This window comes from Dromaius novaehollandiae, chromosome 3, assembly GCF_036370855.1.
Source record: "Dromaius novaehollandiae isolate bDroNov1 chromosome 3, bDroNov1.hap1, whole genome shotgun sequence".
NCBI classification, from domain to species: Eukaryota; Metazoa; Chordata; class Aves; order Casuariiformes; family Dromaiidae; genus Dromaius; species Dromaius novaehollandiae.
Window position 1 is genome coordinate 42,950,231 of NC_088100.1, and position 14,263 is coordinate 42,964,493.

The 14,263-nt window shown below is 37.5% G+C and overlaps 1 protein-coding gene across 4 annotated transcripts in view; it reads right to left on the reverse strand.

Moving 5' to 3' along the window:
• Positions 1 to 453: 453 nt before the first annotated feature.
• Positions 454 to 14,263, reverse strand: part of EPHA7 (EPH receptor A7) — a 165,180-nt gene continuing 151,370 nt past the window's right edge. For all 4 annotated transcript variants that reach the window (XM_026122111.2, XM_026122110.2, XM_026122115.2 and 1 more), the window contains exon 17: positions 454 to 4,291. In XM_026122111.2, coding sequence (XP_025977896.1) covers positions 4,096 to 4,291 — 196 coding nt within the window. In that variant the 3' untranslated portion in view covers positions 454 to 4,095. The remainder of the gene's footprint in view (positions 4,292 to 14,263) is intronic.

The window sequence follows — 14,263 nt, forward strand, 5'->3', positions numbered from 1 at the left end:
TTACACTCATTCACTTGTTTTGTTTTCCCTATCTGGCTGTTTCTCTAGCTCGCTTAGACTGTTCCCCATTCAGTATCTCAGCGCTAGTAGATGCTACTGTTAAGCACCCAGATGTCCTCTTCCGACATACAGAGAGGCACCTAATCTGGGATTATGGCTTCTATGAGGAGTCAGGACATCTAAGAGGCTAAAGGTTATTCCTAAATGCACTTTCTGGATCTAGCCTTTGGCAATTTTTTATTCTGAGGGTTGTATAACCGGCCTGTCAGGACTGATGGGCAATAAGAAGGTCTAAATTCTACTTTTAAGGATTCCAGTTAATAAAACATAAATGACACTAGCTTGAAGGCCTCCCTCCCCCACCCTGAAAACTGCAAAAGTGAATTACATCAATTGGGCACTTAAGTGTGTGCAATGCTTCCTGGATTCTGAGGCATGAATTAAAACAAGGGATTTAAACAAAAGTAATTTTATTAATAGTAAAGGTAAATATGACAGCTAAGAACTGTCAGATGAGAAAACCTGATACAAAATGATTCTAAAAAGTTAAATCAGAAGCTGACTATGAAGAAATGCAAAATGATTTCACAATTTTGAATGCCGCTGGCAATAAAGTGGTGATGAAATATGATAAGCACAAAGAAATGCACAAGGGAAAAAATAAGCCTAACTACATATACACAGGCAGGGGCTTTGAATTAACTATTGCTTGAGAAGAAAGAAAACTGGAGTTAATTTTAAACAGCTCTTTAAAAACATCAAGTCAAGCACTCAGCATCAAGTAAAAATGCCAAATAGGATATCTGGATGATTAAGAAAGAAACTGTAAACAAAAATAGAAAACATATATATATATATATATATATAATATCACTGTATAAATACACTCTATCGCTATATCACTGTATAAATACATCATACACTCTTATGTTGAATAGTTCATGCAGCCCTGGTCATTCCATTTCAGAAAATAGAAAGGCAAGACAGAGAAAAAAAGAGAGACAGAAGGAGAAAGTAAATTCACAGGATCTAGGACAAGTTCAGACTATTGAACCTAGTGCACCCCTTGATTTAGGAAGTGCTTCAACTGTGCATACAGGATATAGGGCCCTGACAGTTTCTGGAAGTCAACAGTTGAAGCTGTCCCTAATCAGTAGGGGACAGGGGCCCCTAATCAGACCTGTTGTTATTCAACAGGGCAATGCCCCTACAAGGCCAGGACACCTGCCAGGTACATCAGGTAGGTGGACTTTTGGTTTGAGTCAGAGCAGCTATTCTTACTTTATACACAACCAAGTATCATCTTTAAAAAGCTGATAGCCAACAATAGGCAAGGACAGACTCTAAAAGTATAGGCAAAGTTGGGGGGGGGGGGGGAAGATCAACTAAGTATGCTTTCCTTTACTTTACCTTTACTTCACTTTACTTTTTGTTACTCTTTTTTTCAGCCTTTTTCTTGTAACACTGTGTCGCTACTTAGGTTGCTGGTATTAAATGCCTGCCTAAATCATGCTTCCAGTTCACTGTCCAAACTCAGATGGTAGGTCAAACTGCAGTTTTCAGAGATTCTGATACTTTTACCAATCGAAATGCTCAGCTTTGGGTAGCAGAGGGAGAGAAGGTGCCACACGGTGGTATTGTCTCCCAGTGCCAATGGGTGCACACATTTTCCGTATCTGCTATCGTGCCAGAAGCAGACAGAAAATTTAAGTAGAATCCCTGGGCTACTGAAGTCAATAGGAGCTTGGCTAAAATATAATACATAGAAGTGATCATTATGTTTTGATATTGCTTTATGTTGAGTCTATTATTGCAAAACAAGGTGTATGCAACTGATCACTAAAGAAGTCCTATCAAATATGTAAAAAATGATATGTTAAAAATTCTGTATGATAGGGAGACACTATGACACAGCTTTTCTTTTCTTTTTTTTTCTTTTTCTTAATGATACAGGGACTTTTATAAACCTTTTGACTTCAATTAAATTCAAGAAATGAATCTAAACAGAGTAGATTTTATAAACTGACACAATGATTATATGATTTAACTGTAATACCCTCATTCAGTAACAGTGTAGCAAAACTACTGAAGTGGGCCTAATCTTTTGAGCACTGGGCCTTCAAGAACTGGGCATTATGCAAACTGTGTACCTGACACTTCCTACAGTAGCTGAAATCTCTACATTGAAAGAGTAGGTCCTGTAAACCTCGTTGCTAAAATGGTACCCTGAGATGACAAGAACTTAACTAGCTTCAGCCAAGTTCAAACTGCAGGCAATAAAAAGTGTATTTGGCAGCCTCTGCTATCTGAAAATCTAATAAGCCACCATATCTTCAATGATAGACAAACTCAACCAGTTAAGGAATATCGGTACTATTTCAGCTATGACTTTCAATTGTCTCCTCCTCGCCTGGATGAATTATTTGAATCCTATCCAGATTCACCAAGACAGCCTTAAATGAGGACCTTGTCTCCACTAGACAATGCTTAAATCATTCTGCTTCTAGAAGAGACTAAAAGTGGGCATCATATTCATAAGGTGTCACAACAGCCAACCTGGTATCACTCTGGTGTACATTCAAGATGAATGATTCATGCAAAGCTGCGTTAGGCTGAAGGAGAAGAACAATTTATCCAGTGCTGCCCTCTAGAACTTACAAGAAAAAATAGAACCAGTGAGTACCTGTAGTACCCTAAGCATCAACACTTTGCAGTCAGAAATACCAAGCATAAAATAGCTATATATGCCAAAGTAATAAAATACTCTATCACCATAAGCAGACTCTGAACTGTCATACCAATATATTTTCCACACTCTAATTATGTTTAAAAACAGTTTCACTGGGGACAGAAAGATCTGAGGGTTTCCAGAATGCTTTCTCATAAATTTTCCCAGGAAAAATGGAAGAGCTGTGATGAGGATTTAAATGGAGAGATAGTCTGTTGCAAAAAAGTGACTTCCTGTAAGCATATCTAGTTAATAATTCTTAAAGAAGTTGGCAATATGCCTTTTCTCAGGGAGACATTGAAACTAGTTTTTGCTCTTTGCAGCCCAATCAGTAGAGATGTCTGATCATAGAAGCAGAGGAGAAGGAAGTGAGGAAGAGATGAGACTGGCCACTTTGTAGCTTTCTTACTCCTGAAGAATTCTTATCTTAGAATTCAAGGTAGTTTAAAGTGTCTGACAGTCTGAAAAGGTCAATTTTCTACTGAAAAAAAATCCAATTTTCCATTTTCATTCTAGAAAAAAGAATTTTCTAGAAAATGTCAGTTGGGAACAATTAAAGTGATTCCCAATTTTATTATAATTTTTGATGGAAAGTTATAAAATGCATTTTGTCAGTGATCATAAAAGCCCTTATCTTCTTTTGTAATATAGAAATGATTATATTCAGCTTTGAAAGAAACCACCCCAATATTTTGCTTCCATGTTTCCATTTCACTGTAAATGATTTCTGCTTCATTCTGATTTAGAATGAAAGGAAATTTTTAAAAGTCCTGAATTATTTGGAGTATTAAAATTCTATTTCTCAGCAAGGCCTATATGTAAGCAATGGCAGAGACTTCCATTGATATGTCTGCAGGAGAAAGGTTAGCAGGATGCTCTCTGGCCAGTTGCTACCAGTAGCAGCAACAGTAGGAGTAAGTCTATGTTATCCCAGCTTAAACTTCTTCCCCAGCAAACCTTTTAGAAATATTTGTTTTAGCTGCTTCTCCTTCTCCTTTGCTCTTTTATATACATATTTTGTGTATAAGAGAGGAGCTAGAAAGAAGAGGGGGAAGCAGGGTGAGGTTAGAATGAGGAGCTTCCAGGGCAGGCTTCCGGGGCAGCTTTGCTGGTTCTTCTCTCCCTAGCAGCATCACCATGTCCTGCTTTGCCATCATCCTGAAATCATCTTGCTTTTCCGATGTAGTTTTTCATTCTTGTCATTAGTCACAGTCCTCAGTTTGTCAGCTGTGTGTTCTGGCCTCTCCCATACACCTGTGTTTACTCTTCCTCCTGTTGCCAGTCTGTTCCTCCCTTCTTCTCCATTCCTCTCCATGCTGCTTTTCTACATTTCCATCCTCTAATCCCAACTACAGTCCTTATGTGCTTTAAAAAAATGCCTCATAGCGGTCATTGTGCCTCCAAACCAATCTCATGATCTTATGGTTATAACTCTTGTTCTGCTTCCCCTTTCTGCTTCCTTTGCCTCCTGCCATTATGTCATTTCTATTCAGGCTGCCATCTCTTCTGGAAAGGGATTTTTCTTGTTCTCTTTTTTGCAAAGCACTTGGCTTGTTTTTGGTTCTGTCAAACAAATAATAACAACAGATATGAAATTGGCAGTACAGCAGAATCCTGATATCAGGAAGTAATAGAGGCAAATTAGACTATCATTGTCATTGCCATGTATACACTACTACTTGATAAAAATTCTCAGTGACTCACTAGGTAAACAACAATAAAACCAAAGATCCCCAAGCAAACATCTCTAACATGAAGAAAATGTAGTTGTGTTTCACACTGGATCTTAATGAACCACAGGGTTATACTTGATAATTTCAATACTTGGAATAAAGGAAATAAACAAATGAGGTGCAGCAGTTTTTCAGATGGGTGTTTGGGTATTAAATTAAGGATTGGGAGAAGATGCAGATAACGCTTTAAAACAGAGAAGCGGAAAATGGTGGAATGGGTGTGTTAGTTTAATTTAAACTCTACTTAATCAGAAAAAACATACACATCATAGTTAGATTCAAGCACAGTAACTACTATTAAGGTAGAATCTCCTTTAGTTTAAATGATATTATCAGAAGCTCTCAGTATCTCTGAAGAATCTTATAAAATAGTTTAACTGACTTGTCTCAGTCATTACCTGACATTAGGGCACCAAAGACTATGTTTATATTACTTTTGTTGCCAAAAAAAACCCAAAGCTGAAAAAAAAAAACAGAAAAGGAAAGGAAAAAAAAGCTGTGGATTTTACTGTACATTTAGTGACAGGATAGCCATATGAAATCTCTAAAAAAAATATAGCTTTAGGACTAATGGATTTAGGCCAGGATTTAATAAAAAATATTACACATATGGTTAGCAATCGCCTAACTAAATTATTTGAAAATTCTTGAGAGAAAAGCAATTTATTACAGACTTTGAGACAGGCCAATGTAACACTAATACTAAGGAAAAATAAACCAGCAGAGGATTGTCCCCCTACCACACCAACCAATCTTCTTACAGTTGATTCCAAAGTACAGGCTGTCATTCTGGCACACAGATTACATTACTTAACAGTGTGAATCAAAGGGAAGATTCTCATTCAAGAAAAGAGTATTATTAATACATTGTAATAGGCCATACATCTCCATCACCAAACTGGACAAAATGGGAGCAGATGTTTTATGATATGCCAAAAAGAGGATTTGACAATATTAATAGCCATACTGTCTGAGGTTTAGCAAAAACAACTAGAGGAAGCAATCTGATGAATTTTTCTGTCTCTACGTAGTGTCTTATGGACTAATTCTACATGAAGGCAAGGTATTAACTAAGCTAGATCTCACTTCTATTCTTTTTTTTTTTTTTTTTTTTTTTTGGCACCTGCTGTTTGAAACCCTACTAATGCAAAGAATGCATGAGAAAAGAATGTAGCAAAAAGAACTCTGAGAAGAAATCCTTTGCAAAAGGAAGACGTATTTTGACTCTGAGGGTTTAGCTTTTTTTTTTTTTTTAAACCAATTTGAAGGCAAGTAAGTCTTTGAATTAGTAAAGTGATTGACATGTGAATTTATTCCAAGGTGAATGATAGTCACAAATAGCACTTAGATACATACCTACTCACAAAGGTATTTAAAACCTCAGGTTACATTTATATTGGCTATGCCTGTACTTTATCATCAGCTTCAGGATGAAGGTCTACAGCTCTACAGATATTCATGAGATAACACGTGTATACCCTGGACACTGGCATGGCTTTACTCTAGGCTACACCTGGTTCTTATTGCCAAGGACTGGTTTCTCCAGAGCAAAGACCAGGTGCAAGCTAACAAGTATGAAACATCAACAGCTGGGATATTGGAATCCCTGAGAGACACATGGTAAATCAGTTTGATAATTTCCTCACATATGTATGACCTACCTATATTCACTATCACTATGCTTCGTTTCTAGCTGCTTTGCTGTACAGTGTCATTCAAAGTCCTGTATTTGTTACCCTATCTTTCCTGGAAGAATTAGAAACCTAAATCTGAGACTCTAGAAAACAAAGGCCAGTCAGAGACAGTGGCTGACAAGCAGTGCTAAGGTGAGGATAGTTCTTCAGTTCCTGGAAAGGGCAGCTCTATAGCTGGATTTAGTACTCACTTCTCCCGACTCTGATGCATGCCAAAGCTGTATCTGTAGTCAACAATGGGGAAAACCCAGCACCCTAACAAGTTACCACCCACACAGAAAGGAAACCCAGTGAGAATGAGTTCTCAACACAATTAGGAAGCATAGGGTCCTGGGTATGCTATCTTGCATCCTGGCAAAAATATGGATGTGTCCTTAGGGAAATGTTTTCAGGGATTCATAGCCTCAGGCCTTCTCTGAAAGTAAATGCCTAAATCCGCCCTTTCAACAGGAAACACACATAAGAAAAAGTCAAAGAGATCAATAGTTCAACAACTACAAAATGATATGGGAAGCCCAAACTCAGTGAGGTTCCTGCAGACCAAAATATCTGCTTTTCTGGGATGCGACAGGATACTCAACCTCTTCCATGGAAATACTCCATTTTACTTAAAACATAAGGCTCCTAATTCCCAGATGAGTGACTTAAATATCAATTTTAGAGTCAGAAGAGTCATTTTTTGGCAAAGGAATAGTGCTTCAGGAAGGGAAAAGGCTGTACTGGTATAGGGTGCAGGAAGGAGTTTTGGATGCAAAATCCCATGGGGGCATACTGCCCAGCCTAATCAACCTTTCCCAGGCAGTGGCTCCTGCTCAAAGGGTTTGGTAATATGTGCGTAACTTCAGATCCTCTCCCTTTCCCACACAGAGGTTAAAAGTGGCACGTTGGCCTTCTTGTACTACCTTCTCAAAGCCCAAAACTGGTAGGTCAGACTTACTCTCACCACGCCTTTCTCGCCCAAGAAATGAGTCAATTTTCCATCTGTATCCCCAGAAAAGTAGTAGGTCATTCACCAAATCACAAAATGTGAGCCTTCCTAGAAGCAGACTTGGAGGCAAAAGGATGGTGGATAGGTGTTGCATTTATGTTAGCTGCATATCTTGAACTGTGTGTAGCCATGATTCAGCTGTCAATAAGTATGAGGGCAGCCAGACTTTCTGATATTTTGTTCTGGCATTTACACTAGGTGAGGAGAGAAAGGGAGTTCACTAACAGCTGGACATCACCCCTGTGAAATGTCTCCATAGTTTCAGGAAATGGCTTCTGCTCTTTTACATGATATTTGTCTGCTCGCTAATGCTCACCGACCTTGACTAAATTCTTTAGAAAGGAATTCCATCACCAAAAGACCTTATATATGAAAACGACAAAAAGAGCAAAATAGAACTTAGGGACTAGGTGCTACTAAATATAACATTCTGTTTAGCAAAAGTGTGCTGAGATGGCTCAATGACAGACATGCCAATACACAACTGTATGCTAAGATATGCGGTATCTGTTTTCCTGTTATCTAAAGAGAAGCATTATGAATTTAAATCTGGAAATTCAACCGTAAATATCTTGTAACTACTTGTAAAAGGGTTATGAAACATATAATATCCATCCTTCTAGGATTTTTAATTTAAATAACTTGACAACATCTGATGTAAAAAAAAAAAAAGATAAATTCAGCTTCACACAATACTATTTCCTATTTTACAAGTATACGAATAGTATTAACTACTTTGAAGACTTACTTTATAAAGTCTTTTTACTACTTTTGCATAATTATTAAGATACTTTCCTAAACTGAAAGCAGGCAGTATTTCTAGGGAATATCTTCAAGCTAAAAATGTAATTTTAGTATAAACTAAAGCTTTGTTTTCTTTATTTTCAGCAAATAATTCAGAAGTAGATAACACAGGAAAAGCATTAGTTTCCATATGATTTTCATTAATTCAGCTATATTCATCTCATAAAATCTGTAAACCAAAGATTTATAGCAAAAAAATGAGAAAAGACTTTTACCCATTTGATACGAGAAGTATAAAATCATAGAAGATAACTATTTCCTCCCCTGCCTTGGAAAAGTCCCATCACCAGGTGTTTTGCTTTATGTCATTCAGCTCCCAGCACACTTAGATTTTTCTACCCGTAAGGAGGTTTGGTTGTTATTTTAAATATACCCCATTAGTTGGTATCATCAGTGCTGATGGTCAGTTCATTTGTAAGCTTGGCTAATTCAGCTATTTCATAGAAAGGGGAGCTGGAAGGAGCTTAGCAGCAATACTCAGCAAGCAGCAATAAACAGCAAGTGAGTACAAGGGTACAGAGCACTCACACACTTACAGAAATCCCAGTGAATTGCCTAATGGGACTTATTGTCACAGTAGTACTAATTGTTTCTTCCTCATTGTCCTCCTCTACTCTCCAGTAAAGCATGGGTGCAGCTAGGTATTAAGGACTTATGTCTACTGGGGAGAAACGCAAGTAGAGGATATTACAAAATTTGTTTCCCTCCTTACGGTGAGCGAAATATCCCTCAAAAGCCAGGGGCATCCCTGCACAAGGAAACAAATATAGAGACCTGGAGAGGGACTTTGTTGTTGATACTCAAGTAACTACCACAGAAAGTCAGCTACTGTCGTGGGGACTGGAATTAACACCTCCATGTTAAGCAAGAAGTTGGATGGGGAAAGAAGCAATTTAAGCCTGAATTTTGCAACAGGCAGCAAACAAGGTATCTGGGATACTTTTGCCATTAGTTAGGAAGAATCAAAGAGGATTTGTCTTTTGTACAGGTTTAGCTAGTTTTAGGCATTGAGACAAATATTTCTCTTGAAAAGAACACTATAAAGAAGTGCCTGAAAACTCAACTCAACTCAACTCAACTCTCCTCTCCTCTCCTCTCCTCTCCTCTCCTCTCCTCTCCTCTCCTCTCCTCTCCTCTCCTCTCCTCTCCTCTCCTCTCCTCTCCTCTCCTCTCCTCTCCTCTCCTCTTTTCTTTCTCTTCTCTCCTCTCCTCTCCTCTCCTCTCCTCTCCTCTCCTCTTTTCTTTCTCTTCTCTTCTATTTTCTTTCTCTTCTCTTCTATTTTCTTTCTCTTCTATTTTCTTTCTCTTCTCTTCTATTTTCTTTCTCTTCTATTTTCTTTCTCTTCTCTTCTATTTTCTTTCTCTTCTATTTTCTTTCTCTTCTATTTTCTTTCTCTTCTCTCTTCTTTTCTCTTCTCTCTTCTCTCTTTTTCTTTTTCTTTTTCTTTTTCTTTTTCTTTTTCTTTTTCTTTTTCTTTTTCTTTTTCTTTTTCTTTTTCTTTTTCTTTTTCTTTTTCTTTTTCTTTTTCTTTTTCTTTTTCTTTTTCTCTCCTGCTCTTGGGAGTGGATTAGTTGGAGTGCGTAAGGAAATTATTTAGTAAGGTGCAGCCTTCTCTCCACAGGAGCAATCCAAGAACACTTCTCCATTGTACTGAAGACCAGAAATACTAAAAGAAAATCTTCATCAGGCTGGCCCAGTTTCTTTCTGTAGGTATGTGGTCTGGATTTTTTGGCCCTTTTTTTGCTTCCTTTCCAGCAGCCCATGGGAGTGCAAACACTGGCTACCAGGGAAGAAGACAACAGTTATATTTTGTGTGGCATAATGTAAGGGAGGACTTAAGGAGCTAGTTGAATAAAACAGCCAGGAAGATTTGTGAGACCTGGGATGAAGTGGGCTGAAGGTGAGGGCCTTTTTCACCTCAAATGTCCTGAAAAGGAGAAATACAAAGATTGCCCCCAAACCACCTGCTGCTCCCTCAGATCCTCTCTCTTCTCAGCCTCTTCTTTCCCACGCAGCGAGCCCCCTCATCCCAACCAATTCCATTCTCCTCTTTCATCTTCTGGACCCCATCTTAGTCTTCCACTGATCCCACATGGAAATGCCACTACTGCCACCACAAAAAACAAATGCATAAATGTGGAGAAGTCTTGGCCTAATCTGCTACAAAATTAATTTCTCATTTCTTTACCTTATGGACTCATACATTTTGCATTCATGGTCTATTTTCAGTGACAGTTACTGAGGATATCTTCTACCCAGAATGCACAATAGTTTGGTTGAGTGTTTTCTGTGGGTGTGAAAGCTGTAGACAAATCTCTGAGGATGATGATGATAAACCCATCTCTTTCACTTTCTGGACAAAACCCTAACTACCGTTTAAAAATTGACATTTTTGGGTGGCCTTCAAGAGGTATCTGAATGATTTTGCTAAAATCATTCCAAGCAAATCAGATTTCTCATGCAATTTACTATGCACAACCTTGGTGGGAGAATACATTTAATTTAAACTATGATTTAAAAGAACACCTTGCAGAGAACTAATCTGAGATTGCTGCACTTTCTTATTCGCAAAATCAGAAAAAAAATCTTGCATTCTTGGCGTACGCTGGTTAGTTCCTGAGAAAAGGAAATTGAAGTATGTTTTCCAGCAACTGTTTTAAGGATGGACATGTAGCCCTTCAATAAGCCAGTGAAAGCTGACATGGTAAGACAGACTGAATAATAGTCAAGAAGTTGCCTGAGTAACATCTCTACAGACATGAAATGTGAAGAATCAATGTATCTACATTCTTTTGTTTCTTCCTCAACTTGTCCTCTTTCAAGTGAAATGTGAATGCCTTGCTAAAATAAAAGGATAAACAGCCTTTGACTACAGTAGTCTTTTGATTTGCCCTCTCAGTGAGACTGCAATTTGGAATAGGAAATTAGTTTCTTAATGTATGTGATAAACCCATGTATTTCATGGTAATTCTAAGGAAATAACCAGAAAATTTCTATTGAGCTCTAGCAGCCTTCTGAATCTTTCCCTTTTTTTTTTGGCAGAAAAGAGGAAGGCTTTAGTTATGCACTTGGGGCTATACTCTCTCCAGTTTATAACTGACCTGAAATAGCTCAGAGTTTTGGAACTCTTAACATCACTAGCATAGATTAGTCTTTGGGTATAACTATGGATTAACCATTGCACATGTTTTCCAGTTAACTATATTATGATTCATTAGATGAAATCTAAGTTGTAGTTTTTCATTATTAGCATTAATTATTACTAGCAACACTGTTCCACAATTGGTTATTTGGTTTAATTAAATACAGCAGCTTTGACCCACAGATGAACAGATTTTCTGTTCCGGATTTAGCTCTTCTGGCACTGGGAATTACGTCTTGTTTTGTCCAAGATTCATTTGGCTGGCAACATGAACTTCATATGGTTGTATCTCATCTTTTTCACAGTCTATCAAGACATCAACTATTTTTTGACTTGTGATTCTTTCTTGGTCATTCTGATTAGACATTAATTTCACCCAATAAGTATAGTATCAGTGCTAAAATATGGTATCATTACCCTAGATTTAAAGAAAACCATTCTAGAATCCTCTGAGAGTAAATATCATCATAGTTCTTGTTTTATTTTCAGGCTTTTAATGTAAAATTTTCCTTTCATGTTTCTTTCAAGTCTGCTTGAATGAGCTGTGAATTACCAGTTGCTTTCCCATCTGTCTCAATTTAGTCTCTTTGACGAATTCCAATCTGGCCTGAGGAAAAATCGGAGCACTGAAACCACTCCACATTAGATTATTAGGTATATTTTATTAACAATATGTCTTTACATAAAAAAAAATCTTGATGTTCCTTAACTTCACTGCCAGCTTTTTGAATGCCTTGTGGAGCCCTGCAACTTAGTCTCGCACTTTTAGGTGTCTTCACAACCCTCTTTTTCCAATCCCTGTCATTTTCTGACTTTTCATCAGGTGTGAAAGTTTTCCTTTTCAATGTTTAAGCTTTCATAATCTCACTGCACATAATCTACAAGGTCTCTACAGCACCCAAACTCTAGATGATTCTTTTCACTTTCAAACTGCACAGTCTTTACTCATCCACAAGGTGCATTCAGTTTCATGGGTGTCACAGACTCACTAGTTTGTCCCTCAGCCTGTCCCAGCAGGCCTTACACTAAATGTGTGTTTATTATCCGAACTTAAAAATCTTGCAAAACCAAATCCAGACGGAGCAGGGGGGGAACCTCCCAGCAAATGTAGCTTGCATTCTGCCTCTACTCAGTTGTAAGAATATTGCAGATTTTATGCCTATGGTTTAATCTGTTATGTTATATGCTTCAGTAAGCATATATTTTTCAAAGTACTATATGGAATGTATTACTAAAAAGGTGAACTCAGTCATACTTTGGGTTTCACAGCTCATTTGTTGGCTTGGGTTTTTCTTTGCTTTTGTGTTCCCGCCTCCTAAACCTTTTGTATCCTCTCCCTCTCCCCCCAACCTTGCTTCCACAGGAAATATAATTAGAGGACTGCCTATTCCTAAGTAAATGAAAGGCTGCACTATGCAAATTATAAAGATCCTTTTTTAAAAGTAATTGTTGGCTAGATTTGACAGCTCTTAAGGGAATAGTGGAGAAAATATCTGCTGCTGCACAGATTTTCTGTTTTACTAGAAATTAGTTTGAAGATAAGCCTTTTAAGTAGTCTTTTGAATCCAAAAGCTATCATCTATCTGCAAGTGCACTCCAAGTAAGTGGGGAAAAAAATCTCCCATTTCTACATATCAGCTAATTCCTTAGAAGTATGATCCCAACAGGTCCTAAACACACACAAATTCTATTGCACTAGATGCTCAGCAAACCATAGCTTCAGCTGCCTGAAAATCCTTGAACCACCTGCTTCCAGAATTATTGTTAGGTAAGAACTTATATTGTACTTTTCTTCAACTGTGCTCGGCATTCTGTCTGGGAACTGTTCTGTTCTCTTCCAGAGCACCCCAAATGACATTTGTTCAAAATCAAAGAAAAAAGTACTAAACAAGTCATAAGCAGATCAGTTTCTAAGTGCATACCAGGTTTTAAGGGAGTAAGCATTAGTTGTAGAGTGTCACATATATTTTTAAAAGGTGAAATAAACCTTTTTTTGGATCAGCTGGCCTTCACTCCTCACATGCAGCCAGTGGGCTGCCACATTTGGTTATTTGGTAAAAGAATGCCAGCCGAACCTGCCATTGTGGCAGTCTGTCTCTGCATCACTTACAGTTACGGTTGAAGTGACAAAGTCATCTTCTTTCAGTTAGTAAATGAAAGTTGCAGAATTTAGATCTTTCTCAGAATTACTATATATGAATTATTTAGAAAGTTAAGGACTTTTTTATTTTTTTATTTCCACTACTAACCAATAAAGGTAAAAAAAATGTCAACAACAAAACCAAACCAAACCCCTTCATCCCCCACATAAAAGCAATAGTTCTTGTAACATTCAAAACAGTGGAAACTATTTACCGTGTATTACTATTAGTGGAGAAAAGCAAATTTAATTTAAAATAATTTTTTCAAATTCCCTCAGTGGATGCCAGATGACTCTAAACAAATATCAAAACCTAATTTTTAAATGGAGAATAATGCAGACACAGCTCGATGATGGAGAAATTAAGGGCAACATTCAATTTTAGATAAATTTAAGCATCTATGCCTCCTGGAGATTTTTACATGACAAGGCTTTAGATAAACATGGTTTTGTGAACAGCAACTATCATATCTGACCACATAACGTCTGGATTGAAGCAGTATGTCAACAAATATTTCAGATTGTTTAAAATATTAAATAACTGTAATTTACTAGGCAGGTCTTCCTTGGAACAACCACAAAATTTATCAAGAATTAATACCCATATACAAAGAGCATTTAGATGATCTGTTACAAATCTCTGAAGAAAAAAAAAAATCTCTCTGTGATAAAGCCTATGACACTTAGCTTGAGGGGGAAACTCTGTAGCAGCCAAGGAGATATAGAGTAGTAATCATCTCACCTAACTAACTATCTAAACATTAGATGCCTAATTTAAACTAATCATCCAGGATCCCTCTGCAGGCAATGAAGATAAGCATTCCCAGAGGGTGATTCATCCCGCTTGTCTCAGACATCTCTCTTTTAGATGCTTGCAGATGGATAAACTCAAGAAAGATCAACCTCATTCATAGGCTGAAATTCTTCACAATTCCCACGTTCAACAGAATTAAGTCAGAACTGAGCCCACAACCTTGTTTCACCACTCAGCCTGCAATTCCCCCTTCATCTCCACTTTTTCTTCAGCTCCTCT